The sequence below is a fragment of the Lithohypha guttulata genome (genome assembly GCF_036872675.1).
Source record: "Lithohypha guttulata strain CCFEE 5908 chromosome Unknown scaffold_1, whole genome shotgun sequence".
NCBI lineage: Eukaryota > Fungi > Ascomycota > Eurotiomycetes > Chaetothyriales > Trichomeriaceae > Lithohypha > Lithohypha guttulata.
In genome coordinates, this window is record NW_027042750.1 from 517,271 (window position 1) to 540,743 (window position 23,473).

General features: G+C 49.0%; 12 protein-coding genes across 12 annotated transcripts; 8 read left to right on the forward strand and 4 right to left on the reverse strand.

Annotated features, from left to right (window-relative positions):
* Positions 1-945: 945 nt before the first annotated feature.
* On the reverse strand, positions 946-2,031 carry LTR64_000187 (uncharacterized protein; the record flags this gene model as incomplete). The annotated part of the gene is made up of 2 exons (XM_064894573.1): positions 946-1,787; positions 1,836-2,031. The coding sequence occupies 2 exons, from the start codon at positions 2,029-2,031 to the stop codon at positions 946-948; spliced, it is 1,038 nt and encodes a 345-aa protein (XP_064757260.1).
* A 1,263-nt stretch (positions 2,032-3,294) lies between these two features.
* CYS4 (cystathionine beta-synthase) lies at positions 3,295-4,953 on the forward strand (the record flags this gene model as incomplete). The annotated part of the gene is made up of 1 exon (XM_064894574.1): positions 3,295-4,953. The coding sequence occupies one exon, from the start codon at positions 3,295-3,297 to the stop codon at positions 4,951-4,953; it is 1,659 nt and encodes a 552-aa protein (XP_064757261.1).
* A 759-nt stretch (positions 4,954-5,712) lies between these two features.
* LTR64_000189 (uncharacterized protein) lies at positions 5,713-6,659 on the forward strand (the record flags this gene model as incomplete). The annotated part of the gene is made up of 2 exons (XM_064894575.1): positions 5,713-5,747; positions 5,879-6,659. The coding sequence occupies 2 exons, from the start codon at positions 5,713-5,715 to the stop codon at positions 6,657-6,659; spliced, it is 816 nt and encodes a 271-aa protein (XP_064757262.1).
* Positions 6,660-7,131: 472 nt separating this feature from the next.
* On the forward strand, positions 7,132-9,522 carry LTR64_000190 (uncharacterized protein; the record flags this gene model as incomplete). Its single annotated transcript, XM_064894576.1, has 2 exons — positions 7,132-7,623; positions 7,690-9,522. 2 exons carry the CDS (start codon positions 7,132-7,134, stop codon positions 9,520-9,522), a joined length of 2,325 nt encoding a protein of 774 aa, XP_064757263.1.
* A 430-nt stretch (positions 9,523-9,952) lies between these two features.
* Positions 9,953-10,707, forward strand: LTR64_000191 (uncharacterized protein; the record flags this gene model as incomplete). The annotated part of the gene is made up of 2 exons (XM_064894577.1): positions 9,953-10,118; positions 10,172-10,707. The coding sequence occupies 2 exons, from the start codon at positions 9,953-9,955 to the stop codon at positions 10,705-10,707; spliced, it is 702 nt and encodes a 233-aa protein (XP_064757264.1).
* A 93-nt stretch (positions 10,708-10,800) lies between these two features.
* Positions 10,801-11,660, reverse strand: LTR64_000192 (uncharacterized protein; the record flags this gene model as incomplete). The annotated part of the gene is made up of 2 exons (XM_064894578.1): positions 10,801-11,550; positions 11,601-11,660. 2 exons carry the CDS (start codon positions 11,658-11,660, stop codon positions 10,801-10,803), a joined length of 810 nt encoding a protein of 269 aa, XP_064757265.1.
* A 902-nt stretch (positions 11,661-12,562) lies between these two features.
* Positions 12,563-14,907, forward strand: LTR64_000193 (uncharacterized protein; the record flags this gene model as incomplete). The annotated part of the gene is made up of 3 exons (XM_064894579.1): positions 12,563-12,849; positions 12,896-14,492; positions 14,551-14,907. 3 exons carry the CDS (start codon positions 12,563-12,565, stop codon positions 14,905-14,907), a joined length of 2,241 nt encoding a protein of 746 aa, XP_064757266.1.
* A 480-nt stretch (positions 14,908-15,387) lies between these two features.
* On the forward strand, positions 15,388-16,782 carry zuo1 (Zuotin; the record flags this gene model as incomplete). Its single annotated transcript, XM_064894580.1, has 2 exons — positions 15,388-16,724; positions 16,773-16,782. The coding sequence occupies 2 exons, from the start codon at positions 15,388-15,390 to the stop codon at positions 16,780-16,782; spliced, it is 1,347 nt and encodes a 448-aa protein (XP_064757267.1).
* A 1,146-nt stretch (positions 16,783-17,928) lies between these two features.
* On the reverse strand, positions 17,929-18,418 carry ACP2 (mitochondrial acyl carrier protein; the record flags this gene model as incomplete). Its single annotated transcript, XM_064894581.1, has 3 exons — positions 17,929-18,066; positions 18,123-18,140; positions 18,194-18,418. 3 exons carry the CDS (start codon positions 18,416-18,418, stop codon positions 17,929-17,931), a joined length of 381 nt encoding a protein of 126 aa, XP_064757268.1.
* Positions 18,419-18,696: 278 nt separating this feature from the next.
* On the forward strand, positions 18,697-19,444 carry NdufS8 (ndufs8, ubiquinone oxidoreductase 23 kd subunit; the record flags this gene model as incomplete). Its single annotated transcript, XM_064894582.1, has 2 exons — positions 18,697-18,995; positions 19,048-19,444. The coding sequence occupies 2 exons, from the start codon at positions 18,697-18,699 to the stop codon at positions 19,442-19,444; spliced, it is 696 nt and encodes a 231-aa protein (XP_064757269.1).
* A 261-nt stretch (positions 19,445-19,705) lies between these two features.
* On the reverse strand, positions 19,706-20,921 carry YMC1 (carrier protein ymc1; the record flags this gene model as incomplete). Its single annotated transcript, XM_064894583.1, has 4 exons — positions 19,706-19,736; positions 19,787-20,552; positions 20,621-20,632; positions 20,813-20,921. 4 exons carry the CDS (start codon positions 20,919-20,921, stop codon positions 19,706-19,708), a joined length of 918 nt encoding a protein of 305 aa, XP_064757270.1.
* A 1,307-nt stretch (positions 20,922-22,228) lies between these two features.
* LTR64_000198 (uncharacterized protein) lies at positions 22,229-23,202 on the forward strand (the record flags this gene model as incomplete). The annotated part of the gene is made up of 2 exons (XM_064894584.1): positions 22,229-22,775; positions 22,820-23,202. 2 exons carry the CDS (start codon positions 22,229-22,231, stop codon positions 23,200-23,202), a joined length of 930 nt encoding a protein of 309 aa, XP_064757271.1.
* Between the last annotated feature and the right edge of the window lie 271 nt (positions 23,203-23,473).

Below are 23,473 nucleotides of genomic sequence, written 5' to 3' on the forward strand. Positions count from 1 at the left end.
TTTACAACAGTATCAAGCCTTTAACCTAGCCTTCATCAAAGCATTGACTAGTGTCACTCAGGAGCCATGCTCGCGCGTCTTACGAACCTCGCCGAAGAGAATAAGAGGAAGATGAAGTGGTCACGAAAGAATCTGTTCATGCGTGGAATATCTTGCTGTACTGATACTTGTAAAGTAAGAGAGCTACGGTGGGAAGTGGGGGAACAGCAAGACCATTGACAGCAGATTAGGAGTGAATGTCAAGATACAATGTCGAAGACGATAATACCAGTGTACGTGGGAGTCTTTATAACATGGAGAGATAGTTAGCTAGAATTAGTGCACAGCATATATTTGAGCTAGGAAGAAGAGCATTGGAATATGGCAGAACAATGTTGTACAAGACACCATCATATTCTTTGCTAGCTGCACAGTCAGCATGCATTTCTCGTGACTCCTTGAACCACTGCACGTGATTTTTCAAGCCTGATCTACGTATAGATGGTATCGTGTACACATATCACGCTCTTGAATGGCAGATTGGACTGACCGACTTGGTGTGCTCGAGTATTCATTCTCAAGGTTCTACTCCTTAATGCCGTTCATAGAATTGCTCACAGGTGGACACTCGCAAGTTTCTCTGGTCTAGCATTATGCAGCGCGGAATCAACGGAAAGGCAGGAATGGTTGAACAAGATTACATGGTCTCAAAGAAGGCTGTTTGTGACAAGAGATTGAGCTAGCTCAAGCCTCGCGATTGATCGATTCGTTTCTGCAATTATGCTTGTACAGTTGATTAAGGGAATAGGGGTTGACTTACTTTGAAGACTTTTTCCCTGACACCTTGGCCTGCCTTTTAGGTCTTACAGCTCTCAAGAGGTACTGGGTTTTTGTGACTAGTGCGTGTTGGGTGTTAGGAAGTTTTGTTAGCAGTTAATCTCACAAATTTGGTGGTGGCTCACTGACCTACTCCTTGCCTTTGCCCTTCTCTCCGACCTTGACCCTCTTGCGCTTAGGCAGAGGCTCTCCAGGAACAAGATCTCCGCTTCGGTTGTGAACCCGGCCGATAGTCTCTCGCTCGCCGCGGTCCTTCTCTGCCTGTCGCTTCTCAGTCTGAGCTCGCCAGGTGCCATCACCGGACGCTTTGGCTCGGCCGGTCTCTGTGGCTCGTAGACCCCGGAAATCCTTGTACTCATCTGTCGCGTCGGGGACGCAGCAGATGGCGGCAGGGAATACGACCTCGCTCTTTCCTGCGGCATTGAGAGCTTCAATGGTACGCTGCCTGACCACGCATTCTGTGCAGAGGCCATTTGGCAGGCGTACACAGGTCCACTTCTTGTCTTGGCAAGGGAAGCAGGACTTCTGTCGCTCTGGACGCTTGTGTGGATTGTCAGGTTTCTTGTTGTTGGCAGTGGTTGGCGCAGGTCGGAGTGGTATGGAGGTCGGGGCTACAGAAACCGGTTGGAAGGCGTCAGCCCAGTTGGTTACTTCATAGTCATACACCAGGTCGACGGATCCTGTTTCGTTAGCTGAATTCACGCCTCGATAGAGTCGCGCTTCTAAGTCTGGCTGGCCAGTCTGTTGCTGCAAAGCATGTGAGGATTGGCCATAACTCACCTGGTTTTGCCCATTTTGCTGCAGGTAGAGGCTTTCGTAATGCATGGATTGGGGGCTTCGGACTTCACGGGTGGCAGGCAAGGACATTAGACTGTTGTTGCGACTCTCGTCCTCATCGAAAGTGTTTTCCAGCAAAGCGAGCAACTCAGTAGCATTGTACGCCTCTTGCTCTTCGGTTTGTTGTGCCGAGTCTTGAAGCAGCTCAGTATAACGGTTTAGCCAGACGTCGTTAGTCTCACCGTTTAGGTCGGGTGTCTCGCTCAAGATTATTGAATCGAGAGGTGCGTTGAAATCGTATGCCAGAGCAGGCTCCAGCGTCTCATGCTCTATGATGGAATGTACTTCGGCATCGACTTGCATAGGCGGGTCGCTTGGTGATTGAGTGCTTTGCATACTGGCGAGTGCAAGTCGAAGGTTGTTTTCGTCTTGGTCCATACTGTTGTGTGTGTACTGTTAGTTTTGCAACACTAATTCTGTCCTATGCTACTCTGAAAGTGAGGAAGGACGAATCGAATATATCTGTATGTTTGGCATGCGGTCCTGCCATACTCTGCCAGTACGTTATCCGAAAGTTGACTTCATTTCCATACCTGTCGGTCTCAGGCTTTGTCGTCTATAACAACGGTCTTGGTTTTTCGTACACAACGACATTGTGGGAGGGGCACTTTTACAATACTGAGATTGTACTCCATTGTGCCCGACCTTGAGTGAGGTCGGAATCACGAGCAGATAGGGCAGGAGCAAGGGAACGCTGCCCTCCCCTGTACTCGTGTTGAGAGATAGGGTTTAGAGACGAGCAATGGCAAAAGAAAAATTACCAAACCACAGAAGCAAATGTTGTGCCGTCAGCCCATTCGAACATAAGAAGAAGTGCTCTATTGTCATCGACCTGGTCGTGTTTTGAAGACTTGCCGTCAAGGTGGAGAGCAGGAGGCAGCTAGACGCGTAGAGGCGCGATGGGCATGCAGAGAAGCGTGAGCGCATGCAAGCTGATCCTTGAATGAAAGCCCAGACCGCACTCGTGGCCAAGACATGATCTATGAACCGCGAGATGAGTGCCGTTATGATTGACAGGACGTTATCTCTATTGTAATGGGACTTGGCCTAGCAGAAGTCTCAGTGGCAGACAGAGAATGGTAGGATGAATGGACTGGACGATCTGGGTATATAGCAACTAGCTCTGTGACAGCGGAAGGCATAGGTTCTGGGATTAGCTGCATCGAGGCCATTCACGTGTTGAGTTGAGCTCGATGAGAAGAATATTGCAAGGGCACAAGTGTTGATACCACTGTAGCAGTGAAGTCCACGTGTTCACGTGGTGTTTTACATGCCTCTCAGCAGGGAGGCTCAGGGAGCCTCTCAACGCATATTCACCGTCGGCAGAATCGTCTACCGTAACAATTGGTGGCGAGGCGCTTATTCGCGGAACGCTTTCGAGAATACTACGTGCAGTGCATCATATGCTCGTTCTTACGACCTTTCTGACTGGTGCTGACTAGACCTTAGTATTGGGAAATCTAGTGCAGGCATATTGTCTTCCCTACAGGCTTCCCGTGCATTTTATATTCCTCCAACTCCGATTGCTCACTAGGAGTAGTACCAGCCTGAGTGATTGAGAAAATCAGTGTAATTGTTCAATCTTTCTGGGTCGTTGGAAGAAGAGGAAAGGATAAGACGAGAACCTGATAAGCAAGCAAAATGGCGGACGCTGCGCCAGCACCATCCCCTCGTCCCTACAACCATGGCATCCGGGCCACCATTACCGAACAGATCGGAAACACACCCTTGGTTCGCCTGAATAAGATTCCACAGTCTCTGGGTATGGAGTGTACTGTACTGGCAAAATGTGAGTACTTCAATGCTGGTGGTAGTGTCAAGGATCGGATCGCTTTAAGGATGATTGAAGAGGCAGAGAAGAGTGGAAGGATAAAGCCGGGAGATACACTCATTGAGCCAACAAGTGGAAACACTGGCATCGGTTTGGCTCTGGTCGCAGCAGTCAAAGGTTACAAGACAATCATTACTTTGCCTGAGAAGATGTCAGCCGAGAAAGTGTCTGTTCTGAAGGCCTTGAACGCAACAATCATACGAACACCTACACAAGCAGCATTCGACAGTCCCGAGTCGCATATCGGTGTTGCAAAGAAGTTGCAGAAAGAGGTCCCAAATGCTCATATTCTAGATCAATATGGGAATCTCGACAATCCCTTGGCCCATGAGCTTGGCACTGCTGAGGAGATATGGTCACAATCAGAAGGCACTGTTACTGCAGTCATTGCAGGTGCCGGCACAGGTGGCACGATTACTGGTCTTGCACGTGGTTTGCAGAAGCACAAAAAGGATATCAAAGTTATCGCAGCTGATCCTCAGGGTTCCATCCTTGCTCTTCCATCGATGCTGAACGACGACCACATGAATACTGCTTACAAGGTCGAAGGTATTGGCTACGATTTCATTCCAGATGTTCTTGACCAGAAAATTGTCGATAAATGGTATAAGACTGACGATCGAGACTCCTTCCATTTTGCTCGACGTCTAATCGCGGAAGAGGGTCTTTTGGTTGGTGGTTCGTCTGGCTCGGCCATTGCAGCCCTGGTTAAAGCAGCCAGAGACCCTGATATTCACTTTACCAAAGACGATGTTGTCGTAGTAATCTTACCTGACAGTATTCGTTCTTACCTCTCCAAGTTCATTGATGACGACTGGCTCGTTGCAAACGATCTTCTACCTCCAACACCACCTCCTGAACCAAGCTCACCCACTACAGAGAAGAAACAGAAAGCAGATGATCCATTCAAAGGTGCAACTGTACGGTCTCTACGCCTCAAGCCCATACAATCCATTCCCAGCGATCAGCCCTGCAGCTCGGCCATAGAGATCATGCGTGAGAAGGGCTACGACCAGCTACCTGTCCTTGGCCCTTCACCTTCCAAACGTCTTGTCGGCCTGGTTACGCTTGGCAACCTTCTCTCTCGTATCAGTCACGGTCGTGCAACAGGAAAATCCTCAGTACACGATGTCATGTTCGATTTTACCAAAATTGATGAGGTCATCACAAACCCGCAGGACGTTGAAAACATGGGTCTCGAGGCAGGTATCACCAACAGTGTGGCTGAGGAAAGTCATGGCATGACCGAGCAGAAAGATGAATCTCGAAAGAACAAAAAGAATCAAGGAAGACGTTTCGTGGAGATCACTATGGATACACCTCTAGTGGCCTTGAATCGCTTCTTTCAATGGCAAAGTGCGGCAATCGTGACGGAACGTGACGGCGACAAGAAGGATGGACCGCTGAAACCAGTCGCCGTCGTTACCAAGGTCGACTTGTTGACATGGATGTTGAAGGAGGATAGATGAACATCCACTTACTGAATGCAACCTTGAAAACATCAATCACTACTCTCAAAAGCTCGAGATACGAGATACCACAACGATGCGTTACACGAGCCACGTCGTTAGCATAGTGCACAACAGTCCAGTTATCCATAACACCATACCAGCACGAACAGCGATCTTATCGTCAGGCACCTGCGGATCGCAAACCCAGCAGTACCAAGGATCAGTTGCGTGATCAGCATTTCTGGTCAGAACGGCATGACGGCGAGTCGGTGCAAGTTCACCTGGCGGCACACACAGTCTTTGAGGGCGGATCGAGTATAGCTCTGCAAATACATCTAGTAGACGCGTCAGCGTGTTAGGAAAACAAACAAATTTCAAGGAGCACCAACATGGTCACGGAGGGCATCATGCTGACAAGGAGGAAGAAGTTGACAATGAGGACGAAACGCAGCAATTCACCGCACCGAAGTGGGACGCAGAATGGAGGGAGCATTGAGGAAGCAGAAGGCCAAGAAGTGAAAGGGTTAACGAAAAGGACAGAATGCAAGTTAGCATCATGTTCGCCGTGGCCATGAAGTTCTGGACGCAGCTTTTACTAGACCAGCTGCTTGAATGCATACTGGTGGTATGCTGAAGTTCTAATAAATTCAACGAATGAGCTGAGCGACATGATAGAATAGGGCTGGCAAACGTTTACTTTGATTGCCTATAAATAGCATTTGACTTGTCATCGCAAGCACGGTTATATTGCTATGTACAATTGATGAGCGACAAATAATGTCCGAGCATATTTATTTCCGAAACAAAGAATGGTATGCCTATAGATAACTTTAATGTTATTCTCGAAGCTTCAGCCAGGCATCACTATAGTGCTTGCATGGTCTTGGCGAAATTGAGCACTGACCTCATGAGCTCTAATGCTTGCCTCTGCTTCACATTGCAGGTGCGACATGTCTGTAGACGAAGAAGACGATGACACTAACCTGAATCTTTTCAGGGACTGCCTGTTCTCGACTATCTTGGAGAAATCAAATCCGCGTCAGCAGAAGCAGAAGAAGACACGAGTAAGGACTTCTGCTGGGTCGAACTCTAGCATCGAAAGCTCGAAAGATGTTACCACTACAACCGATCCTGCTCAGCTCGTGGACTTTTCAGATTACCTAGCGAGCGAGATCTTCCCAAGTCTACCGAGAGACTTGCAAAGGATCTCACATCGAGCCCTCCAAGAAAATGCCGCCTTGTCTGAGAAGTGGTCTTTGCCCCTTTCTCTGAGCACGTATGAGGAAATCATTGAGCTTGTACCCCCATCTGTCAACGATAGTCTCGAGGCATATGAGCTGGTCAAACCACCTCAAACTGACTTACAGTCGTTCTTGTCACCTGCAATCGTGGCTTATCTGACAGCGGCCGCAGCTGCTCCGCCAAAATGGGCCGAGACGAAAGTGACAGCATGTGAGATATGTGATCGTGACTGGGTACCTATGACTTATCACCATCTCATTCCGAAAGCTGTGCATGCAAAGGTACAGAAACGTGGCTGGCATGAAGAGTCACAATTGAACAGTGTGGCTTGGCTTTGCCGAGCATGTCACACTTTTGTGCATCGCATGGCGTCTAACGAAGAGCTTGCGAAAGAGTGGTTCACTGTCGAGAGAATCTGTGAAAGGGACGATGTACAAAAATGGGCAAACTGGGTGCGGAAAGTGCGATGGAAGAAGAATTGACCTGGAAGGCACTATGCCGTGCTGGCGACGTCTTCATTGTGGTTCTGAATTCTGGAAAAGATATGGAAGTACTTCCTACTTCCACGACATCCGGCCATCCTTGTTGATGCGACAGCAGAACTTTGTCACTGACTAGCTATGTTTTCAACAACATCACGCAGGCTATTCTCCAGCTATATTTATTTATTAACCTTTTCACTTATCCGACCTTGTCACGATGATCCAAACGCTCCATGGCTTAGAGTGACGAACAACGGCTTTTTTCCTATTGTTTCTACAACACATACAGCAGATTCGATCTTGGGATTTCACTGCCGCGACAAACAAAGGCGCACATCATCAACTCTTTCTTCTTGATGTTGTTGCTTTTTCGGGAACACACCACAGAGTTTCCCTGGTACTGTTACAAATTTGACGACCAACTCGAGTGCGACAGCTTGCCACATCTGCTCATAATCAGGATCTCGTCACAATGCCTCCAACTCTAGCCAGTATCAGAGAGGCTAGCTCTCGTGGAAGGAAGCGGCAAAATGCAGACACGAATGGTGAACAGCCACGGAGGGGAAATTCAAGTCAAAGAGGTAACTCAAGAGGACGCGCCAGTGGGGGCAGGGGAAGAAGTAGAGCACGTGGTGGCGGACGTGGACGAGGCCGTGGAAACAGTAACCACCACAACAATGTCGATTTTCGACCAACGAAGAGACCTAGACTCGAAGTGGACGATGAGGAGTTCTCGGAAGACGATTCGCCATTATGGAATCACGCAGATGAGAGGGACAACCACGGAGGCCCATCACATTCCGTCGACGAGATGTTCCAGGTATCACAACGACACGTCCAGGAAGACGACGTCTTGGAGCAGTGGTACAAAGATCCCTTCGAGCGATTCGAACCTGAAGGACCGGCTTACGACCAGTTGCGACAGCAGAATATCTATAGAGGTCTCCGAAGTCAAGGTTATCAGGTGAGAAAAGCAAAAGACCTCACTGATTGGATAATGAAGTGCAACGGCCAGTACACAAGATATAAGGACGAAGAAGAGCGTAAGGACGAAAGACTAGCCCAGCTCAAGATGTCCAGTTCGACAACAACGAAGCAGGGCCGGACGCCATCACTTACAGCTTCGGTCCACGAACCAGTAGCTGATACTCACATGTCGGAAGAAGAGAACTTTTCTGAAAATGAAGCCGAAGACAGAGACATGGTTGAAGATGATTATATCTCTTCTTTGCTCAAGGAAGCCGAACATATTCCGCAACTGTTTGCAAGGGACGAGTCCACGGAGCAGAATGCGGATGCGGAACAGAGAGACGACTGGACTGCCGAAGTTGTATCCGACTGGAAGAGTCTGTCATACGCACAACGAATTCAGGTTCTCAAGCACAGATTGAGAATTTTTGACATGGTCTATGGCACGCATGGACTGAAAGACAGGGCAGAGATCTATGACATCAACTACTCGTCCTGCCAAACAGTACTTCCAAGGAGCGAATTTAAGCGATTGAAAACCACAGATCTTTACTACGAAACTAACAAGGAACACCAATATCGCCGCTACAGGACCCAGGGTCACCGCCTGTCGCAGGAAATAACCCTTGCACCAGGATCACTTGCTCTTGAGAACCACCTCATCACCCTTGAAGCGCTAGAGGCAGACGGTAGTGATCGAGAGGATCATGATGATGAGAGTAACGATGATAATCACAACGATGAACGCCTCGACGGAGCTCTTGCCGATGAGGCTGAGGAGGAGGATAAAGGGTTCGAGGATGTCGACTTCGATGAAGATTCGGAAGAAGAAATCGACGGTTATCAGCAACTCAACTCTCGTAAGGATCGCGACGATCCGATCGACGAGCCCAAGGAGCTGGTCACATTGGAGCACGATCAGACCACTCCACATGATGTGAGCGTGCTCACGGAAGACCCTACATTTGGTCTATCCGGTGTTGGCATCACCACAACCAGCCAAAAAGGCATCCAAGTGTATGACAGTCAACTCGCTAACTGCAGACGCTGCATACTGATCCTGGAGGCTGAGCTTACACGAAGAAAACGTCAAGCACGTCAGCTTAGTCAAGGCTACGAGCTCGAGGAAGAGCCGGAGCAGATTGCTAGTAGCTTCACTGCGCTTGAGCCAAACGAATTACTCCAGCAACTTGAATATTACAGAGACCAGGTCGCCACCATCAACAAGCTGGAGGGTGACATCATCCGCAGCAAGCTGGAGGAGAACCACTTCGCGTGGGAGCTGCCTCATACTGTCAGGGATAAGATGATGCATCAATGGCCAGACCTGCGAGTGTACGTCGAGATACCAAGGGACTCTAGAGCTGATGCTGAACGCCCATCAGAATCAAGAAAAAGAAAGGAATCTGTCATAAACAGCGAAGCTCGTCCTCGTCTAGAAACACGTCCGCAAAAGAAGAGAGCCAGAGACGACTCGGAGGTCTATGGGGACACGAGACAACAACGCCCTGCGTCCAAAAAGCAGAAGATAACCAATATACGACAACTGGCAGATCGCGAGCAGCATTTGCCTGCAGAGCTTTCAGCGGGAGATGACCAGGATACGGTTGACCTTGGAAGCAACCATGATACGCAGGGAGCTAGACGGAAGAAAGCGAAAAGGCTCAGACAGCCACGAAAGTTCAAAGTTCTTCGGCAAGATGATGATCAAGATACTACGGAGAGCTCTCCTACCACAGTGAAAGGCAGGAGCAAGAAGAACAAGCTGAAGGCGAGGGTCTTCACGGAGGCAGAGGCTGCTATGCAGCAAGCCATGATGGGCGAGAGGGATCCCGATGCAGGGCTAGGGGATTACAGAAAGGATGAGCAGGGGCTATGGGTTAAAGACGCATGAAGATATCATGTGAGCCGATGATTATCATATAGAGCTTTGGAAATGACTTGGCATGAGAACTGTGCAAATACTTGGAGAATGACCAACTGTAGAAATCAGAATAATCAGACAGCCGGGAAACGATCCTCTGGAGACATGAAGATCAACTCTTCTCAGGACAATTGCTGCTTCACCTCTCTTTCCAGTCAAAACGTGCTAAGAGTAGAAGGAGAGTGCATTTCTTTTAGTTCAATTTTGTGAGATAATAGTCGCTCAATAGTGCTGCGGTGTCGTCATTTCGCACCTACTGTAGGTTTTCAGACCATCTGACAAATCTCCCCACAGTTTTGAAGCGCAAATAGTGGTGAATGCAATGCTTGCTGGCTATTGTCTTCGTATTTGAACGTGGTAAAAGTTGTCTACGACTATTCGGACTCCCAGCACGAGCAATATGACCAACAAGACAATACTGGCGTTCGATCTCTACGGAACGCTGCTTTCGACACATTCAATCGCAACGACGCTCGCGAAACACTATGGACAAGACATGGCTGAGTCAATAGCCACATTGTGGCGTCGGTATCAGATTGAATACACTTTCAGGCTGAACTCGATGAGTAAGCAGTAACGTCGCAAAGTGGTTTGCTGAATCTGCTAAATCGTACGGTAGAACAATATCAGGACTTTGAGGAAGTAACCAGAAAGTCTCTTCTGCATACTCTGGCCGAATATCGTCTCAGCATGGAGATAAATGATATTGAGGAGGTAATGCAGGCGTACGACAGCCTATCAACCTTCAAAGATGTAGTGCCGGCATTGGAAGAGCTTCGAAACCTGGACAATGTTGAATGTGTCGTGTTCTCGAATGGCACCAAAAAGATGATCACTAATTCTGTTAACGGATCGTCGCAGTTATCAGATTGTAGCAATGTCTTTTCTCAACTCGTGTCTATTGACCATATCCGAAGCTTTAAGCCCGCGCCTGAGGTATACAAATATCTTGCCCACTGTGTTCGCATGGCAGGCCGGGAATCAGAGGTCTGGTTGGTATCAGGAAACCCATTCGATGTGGTCGGCGCTAGATCGGTTGGTCTCAACGCAGCTTGGGTTGACAGGAGTTCTCAAGGATGGCAAGATCGCCTAGGGCCTGAGCCGACTAAGATCATACACGGTCTAGGTGAGCTAGTGGATATGTTCAAACAATGACCATGGATGCACGAGCGTACTCTGATTCCGAGTCTCGTTGCTAGCGATTGGCGTTATTGGCTGTATTGTCAAGGACGACTCTCTTAATGTGCTTCAAACAGGCTCATCTTCATATCTCTCATTCGGTTGAATTGTTGCGCCTTGTGTCAACGTCCTTTCTTTTTCCAATTTGGCAGCCCATAGACCACTACCAGCAGCTGAGGTGAGAAGAAAGAGCATGCTCAGGCCGGGCACGAGCTGCAATGACAGGTGAACAGCGCCGAACCAGGTGTATTTAAGCTTTCTCTTGCTAACTTCCTTCTTCTGCTCCTTCTTGGACAACCCCTGAAGCTTGTAAAGACGATAGTGAGCCAGGCTTCCAGCGTAGAAGCCGTTGACAATTAGGAAGAAGAGGATGCCGACTATCGGAATGAAACTCAATGGAAGGGTAACGACGAAGAGAGCAATCTGGCGAAAGCTGAAAGGAGAATAGACGCTGGAGATGGTAGGCTTTCCCAGAGACTTGACAGAATTCGGAGCTGTTTCATCCAACAGTCTTCCTCGACTGACCAGCTCTTGACAGCCTTGATCTACCAACACTGCGTCAAATGTATCTACCAGGGTTTCGTCGACAAAGAAAGCTTCAAACAGCAAGGCAATCACCGCTGAGCCAGCACCGAGAATGAGGAAAGCTCCGTTTATCCAGGCTGTAGGGCCATGCCAGATAGCCAAGAAGGCGACGATTGGGAGGTATGCGAAGGTGAAGAGGATGCCATAAATGACGAACGACAACAAAGTAACGGGTATCAGTCGACTCCTGAACAGAGGGTAATAACGAGTATGTCCTAGAAAGTAGAAGATGCCCTAAAGCTGTCTCAGTCTACGAACGTTCTGCTGCCTGTGTATGCACTGACCTTGATCGGGTAGAGCCACGATGCACCGCCGACGAGCTTGACGGGATTCAGAGACGGCATTGCTTAAACAGACACAGAAGAGCGCTATTGTCAGTGCATCACAAAGGAAATCTGTACAAGAGGACGAAAGCTGGTTTACAAGGACTGCTCCCAAAATCGAGTTGCCTGCGAGTCTCGCGCCTGCCATGTGGACGCACGTCATGCTGTGGGCCAAATTGGGACTGGTTGCAAATGTGGAGATCGCGACGAAGTCTTGAAATCTTACTGCCACACCTCGCGGTCGTGCTTTCTTTTCTACCAAAACTGACCTCCCCCGTATTCACTCTGATCCGTCCATTATCAATGATGGTTAAGAGGGGAAATCGGGGGACAGATTGACTTACAGTCCAACTTACCTCGATTCCTTCAACCAGAAATATGGAGGCTTCGTAAATTTTCAGGACTAACAACGAATTTGCAACTACCCTCGATGTACGGTATCAAAGTCGAAGCATAATTTGGTCAAAGTATCGGGGCCTGATATTGCCTGTATGCCCACGTAAACCAATATGCATGGTCATTGGGAGATCTTGCTTCTGCGCAAACGATGAGCTGAAAACCAAAGATCAGCTATACTATTCAAATTGTACCATCCGTTCTCAGGCATCCAAAGTGTAGACTGAAACGCTGTATGCAAATTCCGGAAATCACTATATGGCCACTTTCTTTGACTTATGTAGCCTTGAAGATTGTACCTATCATTCACAAATGCTCATAGCTCAGCCCAAAGATTCGTATGAATTACTGATCTGCGCTCCTGCCGCACTTTTAGTGAACCTCTACGCGAAGTCACGCGAAGTCACGCGACGGCACGTCATCTGACCTCGACCACAGCTTTTCTCTTCACAACTTCGCGTCTCAGGTAAAACTCCGGACCGCAATTCCACCGACAGCCATAATCAAAGGCCAGCAGTGACCTAACAATGGCTGATTCCGGCAGTGGTCCTGTTCCTTCGGTCTATCCAGACTTTGAGGGACCATATCGCTACGAGGATGCGCCGCCAGTGGCAGCACCGCCTCCAGCCCAACAAATTGCTTACCAAGAGCAAGGTCAACCAGCCACACCACTGACGCCCGCGACACCAACCACTACAACCAAATCAAAAGGTAATGGAGAGGTCAAGCCCCGTCTTAGAAAGGCCTGCGATAGTTGTAGTGTGAGGAAAGTCAAGTGCGATGAAAGTGGTCCACCATGCAAGTCATGTGCAAGGTCAGTTCATCTAGCAGCGAGCTCAACTCAACACTAACCATGACAGTCTCGATATCCCATGCACGTTCAACAGACCAAGCCGACGAAGAGGCCCTCCGAATAGACATGCAGAGGCTGTTAAGCGCCAAAGACTGCTTGACGATGGTAGCTATAATTCGGTCGAAGTTGCATCGCCTACAGCCGAAGCAGCTTATGGTCTGGCTGCGCTCTCTGCACCCATGTCAACACAACTTTCAGCCGAGACGATCTGTGACATTGCTACGTTGAACGTGCTCATTGATGACTACTTCACCTACATCCACCCTCTGATACCTATTCCGCACGAACCCACCTTTCGAGAACAGTTTGCCAGACGTGAGGATCAGACGAACAAGAGCTTCCTAGCATTGGTTGCTGGGATGATCGAGTGCTTGGTAACCTCTTTCCCCCGAAGAGTCAAGCAGGTCTTCGTGACACCTGAGGCGAGGGCCATGTTCCCCAATGCTAGCGTCCTTATTGGACGCTGTCATTTTGTCTTCTCGGAAGCACGAGGCAAAGGCTTCCTTGACCGAGAGGACCTCAACCTCTACGATGCATGTGGAAGCTATCTAGCTGGCTTGTCTCTCGCTTACATGTACGACCTACGCAGATGGCGTCTTTACTGCAGTGAATGTGTCATAATCTTGCGGACACTCAACTACCAGAAAGCAGATGATCATACCCTGCAGCAGACTCCGGGTGAGCACATCGACTATGTCGAACAACAGAGTGGTCGCAGGCTGTTCTGGCTATGTTTTGTTGGTTCCATGACCGTGCGACAACTCGGCAGCTCAGACTCTGACGTGATCATGCCTCATGCACACTCTGACGCTCTGCCGCCATTACCAGTTGAGGTTGACGACAAGTACATTGTTCCAAATGCTATCCTCGGCCAACCACAAGGTGAAATTTCGAGACTTGTGGGGTTCAACTACAACATCAAGATCTATAGAGCATTCCATGCCATTACCGCCATCGAAATGGCTGTCGGCGCCAATAGATTGTTTGACTGGGAACGTCAACGCGCAGCCATTCGAAACGCTCTTCGAAATGTAAAGGCCATCACAAGAGATGTCCCATCAGAACTGCGACTCGAGCAACGACCTGATCTTGGCGAATGGCCACCCCGTCAACCTCAATCAGATCTTGCTCAATACACCCACCTACTCAATGGGCGGCGCGATCCTACTGCTGACCAGCTTGGCCTTCTCCCAGCTAGCGACCCACGGCGGACCATGTCATACCCTCGACGGACTGTGCAGTTCGAGGTCCAGAAGGCGAACATTTACGGCTCCCAGCTTGCGACACGGTCTTATCTCGTGGAACGATACTGGAACCTATATGAGATCTACCAGCAACAAAAAGTCAGCACGGCTTCGCCTCAGACGACTTACAAGGTAGAGGAACCACAAAACCCACAAGTTTCTCCTACTGTGGCCTTTTTAGCTACAGGCTTCGAGTCTCGCTTCCAACCACCACGAACGGATCACACCCCGAGCGAGTCCGCGGCAACTGACGATGGCGAAACTCAAATGGCTCTAGAACGGGAAGATATTGTCAGAGATATGGCACGCTTGCTCAAGGCTGTCAACCAAGTCAACATGGAACCAAATGGTCATTCATTTGTAAGTCACCCAGCTCTGCCCCGAGCATATCAAACTTTGCTAACCATTTGATTTGCAGTGCGACAAAATACGCCAGGTTGCCTCTACTCTTCTATATCAAGATCGTAGCCCCGTCAGCAGCATGAACCTCGATGCTGGTGAGGTTCAAGAGTACCTGAGAGGCTTTATTGACATCCTCTCCAAGCTCGAGCGTATCGGAACTTCACTCATGCACGGCGGCGAGCCTGCGCAGAGTGGCAATCAGTACATGCAAGGGCAACCGATGCCTCAAGGCCAAATTCAGCTGGCGGGTATTCAAGCATATGCTGGCAAAACACAAGAAGAGATTGAGGAAGAGGAGCTGGTACAGTGGGCGAGTTTGAAAGAACACCAGGAGCGTTTCGTGATGAAGCATGAGGGTTACTTGGCGCTATAGTGAGGCATTATCCTTTACTTTGGAATATGCCCGCCCATGTATGATACTCGAAGCCCACTTTAAGAAGCATGTAACATTTGAATAAACGGACTTTGACACGACCTGAAAATGACAGGCATTTGCGCAAGCTGTCCAGGAGTGAGATATAGGTTGATGTCTGTATGCATACCTTGTGAGCAATGATGTTCATAATACTATGGTTTGATATCTCTGATCGTGCTTGTTCTGCCATCAATACGAACGTCTGTTGGATTTTTAAACATCGGTCCTGCATCTTTGAGGTGACTTTGCCGTATGGCCTCGTGAACATCAGACGTAATAACGGCCGTATTCATTATTACTCGATGCTGACCACTCCTGAAATGTGATGCCTCAGGCTCAGTCTGCGAAATTATTTTCTGTATCAATATCTTGCACTTTATCATTCACCTTTCGTTTCACCTCACAAGGGTTTGCTAAACAGTTAAAAACCTATTAACAATGTCGACCACCTCAAAGGTCGTGCCCTCTCCCGAGGGTTTCAAAGCCTCAGACGACAGCAACCCAAACTTCCGCTCCGTGTCATCCTTGAGCAATGGAGTGATGCGAACCATCGAGCCTGTTGGCCCTGCCTTCATGGCCTTTGCACGCCGCAAGCGCCTAGGTCGTACCTTCTCTGAAGACGAACGCATTCAGCAACAATCCAAGGCCAAGAAGGTCGAGGAGGACGACGATGGCGAGATCAGCGAGCCTGAAGATCCTCTGATGCTCGCTCGCGACCCCAAGGACTGGCGAGGTCAGGACCACTATGCTGTCCTCGGTTTATCGAAGTACAGATGGCGGGCCACAGACGACCAGATCAAACGAGCCCACCGAAAGAAGGTGCTCAAGCACCATCCTGACAAGAAAGCGGCTGCTGGCGAGGATGATGCCGATGGCTTCTTCAAGTGTATCCAGAAAGCCCACGAGACCCTCACCGACCCGGCCCGACGCAGGCAATTTGACAGTGTAGATGAGGCTGCGGACGTGCTGCCTCCCAGCAAGAAAGACATTCAAAAACCAGGTGCATTCTACAAGAAATGGCGTCCTGTGTTCGAGAGTGAGGGCAGGTTCAGCAACAAGCAGCCAGTTCCCAAACTCGGCGACGACAACAGCACGAAAGAGGATGTCGAACGATTCTACGACTTCTTCTACAACTTTGACAGCTGGAGAAGCTTCGAGTACCTCGATGAGGACGTTCCAGACGACAACGCCGACCGTGACCACAAGCGACACATCGAGCGAAAGAACAATAACGCGCGCCGAAAGAGAAAGACCGAAGATACCGCGCGCCTCAGGAAACTAGTCGACGATGCACTAGGCTACGACGAGCGAATCGCTCGATTCAGGAAGCAGGAAAAGGCCAACAAGAACAAGAAGCGGGATGCTCAGGAAGCAGCAGCCAAAGCCGAAGCTGAAGCCAAGGCCAAAGCCAAGGAAGAGGAAGAAAAGCGAAAGGCCGAGGAAGATGCTAAAGCCAAAGTTGACAAGGAGCAAGGCAAGAAAGCAAAGGAAGCCGCTAAGAACGCTGCAAAGAAGAACAAGCGTGCCGTTCGTAGCAGCGTCAAGGACGTCAACTACTTTACTGCTGGTGAACCTTCTCCATCGGACATTGATAATTGCTTGAACGATGTTGACAAGGTCATTGCTAGCATTGACGTCGATGAACTTGCTGCGCTGGTGTCTCAGCTCGAAGTCGCCGGTAAGGATGGTGGTGCGGTAAAGAAGGTCTTTTCTGACAAGACGAGTGAGATGGTGGGGGCTGGGAAGCTCAAGGATTCTGAGCTGAAATACTTCAAGTGAGTGGGAGTCTTTGACAGGTACCGCACGTTTTCCAGGTATTCTAGGCTATCGTGATTACGATGATGGTTGGGATAGATAATCAATCAATGACTTCATTGTGAGCCGTTGAAATGGATTTTTGCGTTCCTCTGCAGCGTTATTGTCCTCCCATGCATCGTAATGGGTGTTTCACAACCACTGTGTTTCGATAGGTATTGATAGGACAGAATTTAGACGGTATTATCGCGTATGACCTAGGAAGATCGAGTAAGTCACCTCGAACAAGGTCAAATTCCTGGTCAGCCCTCGTTAGACTAATCAAGTGTTTGTTGTCACGGAGATAGCGAGATTGCAAGCATTCTGATGCGATGTTTGGTGCCGTTGGTTGAAGTTATGTAAGAGACCTTACGTCACACCAGCAAAATAGCGAAATGACTCGGATCACTTGAGAAGGGTGTCCACTAAAAGCAGATGTTGTTTAGGAGAAGAAACCATTGAGGATCAGGGGATGGCAAGCATGACACAGTCTCACGATCGCGGAACCGCTGCCTTGGGTCCTGTAGCTTAGTTGGGTGAAAAGTAGGTGGTTCAAGTCGAAAATCTTGACGACATTGTGGTTAGCAGCTCGGTTGTCATAGGATATGGGCAGATACTCGGGGATAGTATGCATTCCTGGTGATATGGTCGAGGAAAAGGTTCAGTAGAGAGCTTCGAACACGGAGTCTTGCGTTGTTGTATGCATAGAGACGATAGTAGGAAAGGCTCGATGCGGCCCCTAAGTGCTTATCAGATTTAGTAGGTTCGAGCTGATAGTGCCACAATATTTCATGTGCAGCAGCACAGGGTTTCTCTGCATATCAAATATTATTGACTCTGCCTGGCGAGCCTGCAGAGTGCTTCGCCAGAAAAACATCCGCCAGATAAACTCGCCAATCTTGTGCTTGGGTACAGCTTCTCTCGATCGCATGGTTGAGCAAGAAAAGGTTGAAAGAACTTTGTTCCTGTCACTGGTATATAGTACATCCCTGGCGTCACGATAACGCCCAAATCTCGTGCGAAATGTACATGGAGAGGATATTTCTAGCTGAAAATGTAGACCTTACACCGATCGCGCCAGAGAAAAGTGGTCTAGTGAGCATCGGGTTGTGCGCAAATGTAAGTTGTTGCTTGTTCGACTAGCAGGAGTCAGATCACGTTGCTTTTCGAGCCGGTCTTGATCATTCACGTACCACTGTGGATGGCGTCTGCCTCCTTGTCTGGAATTTCAATGCTGAACTCTTCTTCAATAGCCATTACCACTTCGACGGTATCAAGGGAGTCTAATCCGAGGTCATTCGCAAAATGTGCCTGGCCAGAAATCTGGACAGAAGTCAGTGGAAAAGACGCTACTGCAGTCGTCTTACGCAAGATCGTACCTTCGTTGGATCCTCGACCTGCTCATATGTTAATGTCTGGACGAGCAGCACTGTTCCTCCTCGTGACGTACCTTGTCAAAGTTCTTCAGCAGATCCATAATTCGTCCTTGCACCTCTTCCCTCGACAGGCCAGCCGGAGCAGAATAAAATCTTATGCTCGGGATGAGCAATGATGGTGTTGTCTGAGAGTTTCTGAGTAATGATGCAGCAATCTGGGGTCTAACGAGGTTGATTTGTTGTGTGAATTGCGGACGTGCGGCAACGCGAAGCGCTCGGGCGGCAGCTGCTCGGAACATGGCTGTTGTAGTGGACGAAGAGAAAGGTTGGGATGATGTGACAATTGCAATGGGAGGAGGTATACAGAAGTGGTAGGAGATACCAAGTACAATCCGTGAGCTGTGGCTCGAAAGTGCAAGCTTCGTTTCGAGGCTCCACAATCGCGATTGACCAGTAGAAGTGGAAATTTTGGCGATTTGCAAGCGGCTCCTTCTCTCCACGACGTCAAAGTGCAAGACATTCGATTGCTTATACATACGCCACAACCTCTCACTTCTCTCACCTTTCAGTGTATACAATGGCCTCGTCGCTCGTGCCAGCTTCGCGACTACTCGCACGACCAACAGTAGCCGCTGCGCTGCTGCGACAAGCTCAGCCATGGCAACAATCTCAGATCCTCCGCGCCACTTCACAGTTTCATACTTCTGCACAGCGAAATGCCCTACCAGCTGGCCCGCCACCAGCAAATTACAGACTGCCGAAGCCAAAACGCTTTGACGAGGGCGAGAGTTCGTTGAACAAGGCCAGCAAATATTTCCTGCTCATGGAGATGTTCCGAGGCATGTATGTTGTGCTGGAACAGTTCTTCAGACCACCGTAAGTCTCGAGAAATGCTAGTGACATACCTTTTTGTTGACCTTCGGCGCAGATACACAATTTACTATCCTTTCGAGAAGGGCCCAATATCACCAAGATTCCGTGGCGAACATGCTTTGCGAAGATATCCTTCTGGCGAAGAACGATGCATCGCTTGCAAGCTTTGCGAAGCTGTCTGTCCAGCATCAGCCATCACTATTGAAGCAGAAGAACGAGAAGACGGCGCAAGAAGAACAACCAGATACGATATTGATATGACAAAGTGCATTTACTGTGGTCTATGCCAGGAGAGCTGTCCGGTAGATGCCATTGTTGAAACTCCAAATGGTGAATATGCTACCGAAACAAGAGAAGAGCTTCTGTACAACAAGGAGAAGCTGCTGGCAAACGGTGACAAGTGGGAACCAGAAATCGCCGCCTGCTCTAGAGCCGATGCTCCTTATAGGTAATTTCAACTGAGCTCGGAAGAGACTCTGTGGCACGACTGTATATATTTCTTTACGTATGTGACAGTTCATTTTGCAAGCGTTTAGCATAACCAGAGTAATCAGAAGGCTCTTGGCATTTCACTTCACTACGTCTGCCTGGTGGGTCTTCCTCATCTTTCCTGACTGTGCGCACGTCTTCGTGGCCTTCAGCAGAGAAACAACGTTACTCCTGCACAAATACTTCCTACATCGATGCTTTCGAAGTTGTGACTGTATCGCAGCCTAGCTCATCGCTCTCATCGTCAACTCCGCCCTGTGATCGTTAGCCCATCATGTTCGAACACCGATAGAGAGAAGACTTACACCGCGAATGTGCCAGCCGATACAGGCATAGCTCTGACAAGTGTTGGTACAATACCTCTCCAGAACCCTCTCATTCCTCCAGTCGCCCATGTCTGTGCAAACGCATCTCTCATCGTCTTATATCTTTGTTCCGTTCCGAATCCGTCAGTCTGCATCTTCGACTTAATTACGTCGAACGGATATGAGGAGATCCAGAGCATTTCACCTGCAAGACCTCCGTACAGGGCAATCTTTGGCGTTGATATTTCCGACCTGGAAATATTGTTTCGTGCGGCGTCTGCGTTCATCAGGTACTCGAATGTCAGAAACCAGACACCGTAGGCTTGTGCTTCTCTCAGGAACGTGACGGCTGTGCCACGGTAGAGGCCTTTCAGGAGACCCCCGTGTGCAGATAGCTTCTGTACACAGTCTAGAGGTCCATTGTATAGCTTTCCTGGCCCATGTGGCTGTGCTTGTAATCTAATCCTTACGTGCTCGATTGGACTCGATAGAACTGTATTAGTGATACCAGCGAACGCGCCGGCTGCATAATATTGTGAGTAGGACAGTCCTGGCTTTCCATGTGACTTCAAATTTCGCTCTTCAAATGCTCGACGAGCATAATGAAACCCTCCGAATTGTACAGACACGCACGCGCCTATACCGATCAAAGGAGTAAGTGTGCCCTTGTAAAAAGCTAGTGGTCCTTCATTGCGGAAGATCGAAGTGGCGCATGAGAGAGCTGACGGATAGGTATTTGTTGTCTGAAGCCGTACTTTGACGATGTCTTTGTGGTTGTCATCGTGTTAGATTGTGTTCGTGTATAGTGGTAGGGCTTCTACCGGACGAACTTACCAAATGGTTGACCTGTGTAAGAACCATCAGCATAACTCCTGTCAATGACTACCCTCGCTCTTCTTCCTGCCTAGGCAAATTGTCTCCGTGGTGCACAACGTTGTGTACCTCTAGCACATGCAGCATAGAAGGTCAACGTGCCAAGCTCATGCCGGGCAGCTCTTTCTCACACATCTTGATCCTTCCACTTACCCAAAAGTACCTGCGCGATACCACCTGCCGCACCTGAGCCAAGATCCTTTCCCGTCTGTTTCCAGCTCGAATTCTGGTCCTCCAAAGTCCTGATATCTACGTCCGCCATATCTCCGTTGTCCCCACACTTGCTGAAGTTGATGTTGTCTTAGCTTCACCACTTCATGCCTGGGTAGCTTGTGGCACCGAAGGTGAGATTAAAAACGACGACAGAGATCGTAGATAGCAAAGGTCATATCACTGTGTCCAAGACAGCGCTGTCCCCAAATTTGTACTGTGAGGTGAAATTTCTTGTGAGTAAAAGAATTGAATTGCGTGATTGGCTGCTTGCCGAGCGCGACTTTCCAACAGCGGAGAATGCTCATGCAAGTAATTGCCGGTTGCATAATATCGAACGAGTTGGCTGCGGCATGTTGAATTCTCACCGATGTTATGGTACAATATGCACAACTTACACCTGGAACACGTCTTGTCGACAGTCGTCAAGCACTAGATTACTGATCATCAAGGGCACCAAGCCGTCCAACACTAGCTCCGCCATTCCAGGACTCCGTACATGGGTGTGCCTAACGATCACGATCGAGGGCGACGAATCTATAAGTGAGCTTTGAGTTCCTACATATGACCTGTTGACCTGAAGCTTGGATGGCTTCTATTCCGAAAGACACAAAGCGTCGGAGAATACGAGGGGCGGAAAGTGCCTGGCCTACTTCAACTAATTCACTTCCTGGCCACGTGGCAACCATGGGTCATATGTTCACATTTTCGAGAGACTGATCCAGGTTCGACTGATGTCTCTGCTCGTTGTTCGTTCAGGATTTTGGTCCAGTTCAAAATGTTACACTACATCATTCCGGAATTCCACAGCCAAGAGAGTTCAACCGCGATCTCATCCTTTCTCTTGCCTTGTCTCAAAAAGGAGATTCTGATGAGTGAGTATTCTCTTTATATTCTGAGTCGTCTCATGCGGTTGTGATATTGCTAGATAGCGCTATGACTTGGAAAGCTCGAGGTGTGGCATTTGGACAAGAAGATGGCAATATTAAAGTGAGGCGGAGGGCTACTTTCCTGCTCTTCTCAAAACGCTATGCAACATATTTACACGACAATCCAGTCACACAATACGAATAGCATGTAGCACTTTGTCGAATACCCAGTCCATTCTCAATTAGGAAAGCACGAAACCAAGTCCTGATGAAAAGATTCCTTCGATTTATCACCTCTCAGCTTGGCCGCCTGTCCTTCGTTGGTGGACGGAAGGGCTCTCATGTTAAACCAATCACGTCCCCATTGAGAAAGACGGCCGTTCTGGTAGATGCCCGCACGCCAATATACCTAGGTTCTTTTATTGAGCAGGTCCCGCCAGTCTCGCATGGCTGTTCGAACCTCACTGACCCGGACGTTGCGGCTTCGCACATGCCCTCAAACAATAACGTCCTCAAACCGGAGTCCTCCTTAGACGGCTATGCTATACCTTCCACCTCCAGCCGTACCGACACTACGTCGTCAGGAACCACTTCCAGAAAGTCAACTAGTTCCTCAGCTTCAACCATAAGCATCGCCAGTAGCCACACCTACGTAAATGATGGTTTTGCGTACTGTGCCGAAGTCGCCATCTGGGATCGAGATCACCAGATTGCAGCACCACATGTTCTTCAATATCTAGCTGACCACAAGCAGCTGGATATCCAACAGTACGCGGAGACTGAGAAAGAGTATCGTAACGGCGTATACCTGGACGATGCGGTATCGACAGTGACGTTGCTGTGGATCAATGCAGACGTGGCAAGGAGGATCGCAGGAATCGAGCAGATGTGCGACTATGTTTTTAGGGACAAGAGCCTCTGCCTCGAAGCAATCACGCCAGCAACATGGTGTCGTCCAGCAGTACTAGGAGATTCAGTACAGAAGACGATACTTGCTGACCAATGGAAACGAGCAACAAGCTTAGAATGCACGAACGGTAAGTCCACAACCAGCCTGCTGAAAATAACTGACGTCGTGTAGAGCTATGGACCGAGGAGCTTGCCAACAAGGTTCTTTGCAACAGAACCCTAGGAAGAAGAGGGACAGCGCTCAACCTTCTGGACTTTGCCTATTTGGGGCTATATCCAAATGACGATGAGCAGACGCAAAGATTGACTAAAGAGCAACAAGGCAACAAAGCCGGAAAAGAAGATGATGTAGCAAGTATGGTCGAAGCAATATTCGGAGCTGTGTACCAAGACTCTGGTAGCGACTGGAGACCAGTGTTCAAAGTCATGCTCAACCTGGGCATCCACCTCACAAGTCCTGAATCCACACATGCTGGGGTTCGAGCCACGATCAATCAGAGATTGCTGCAGGAGCACCTCGAGCTTGCAGGTTGTGGAGCTGGTGGCATATCTTGAGGTTGTTGGTAACGCGCATGTGGCAATCGAAAAAAGGCGTCTTGATATTCCGGTAAACGGGCATTCGTCAGCGTGGTAATCCGTCGGTTCAAAGCACACAGTAAGGACTCTTATCTCTCAAGACAAGCCAAATACAATGCCAAGTTTTGGATATAAGGCAGCCCATTCCTTGCAAGTTGCATTGCTCTTCCTCGCTGTCCACGTTCTTATTCTGGCTCGAGGCTAAAATTAACCTTAGGCCCAGTCGTGTGCAATTTCGTTCTTCTTTCCT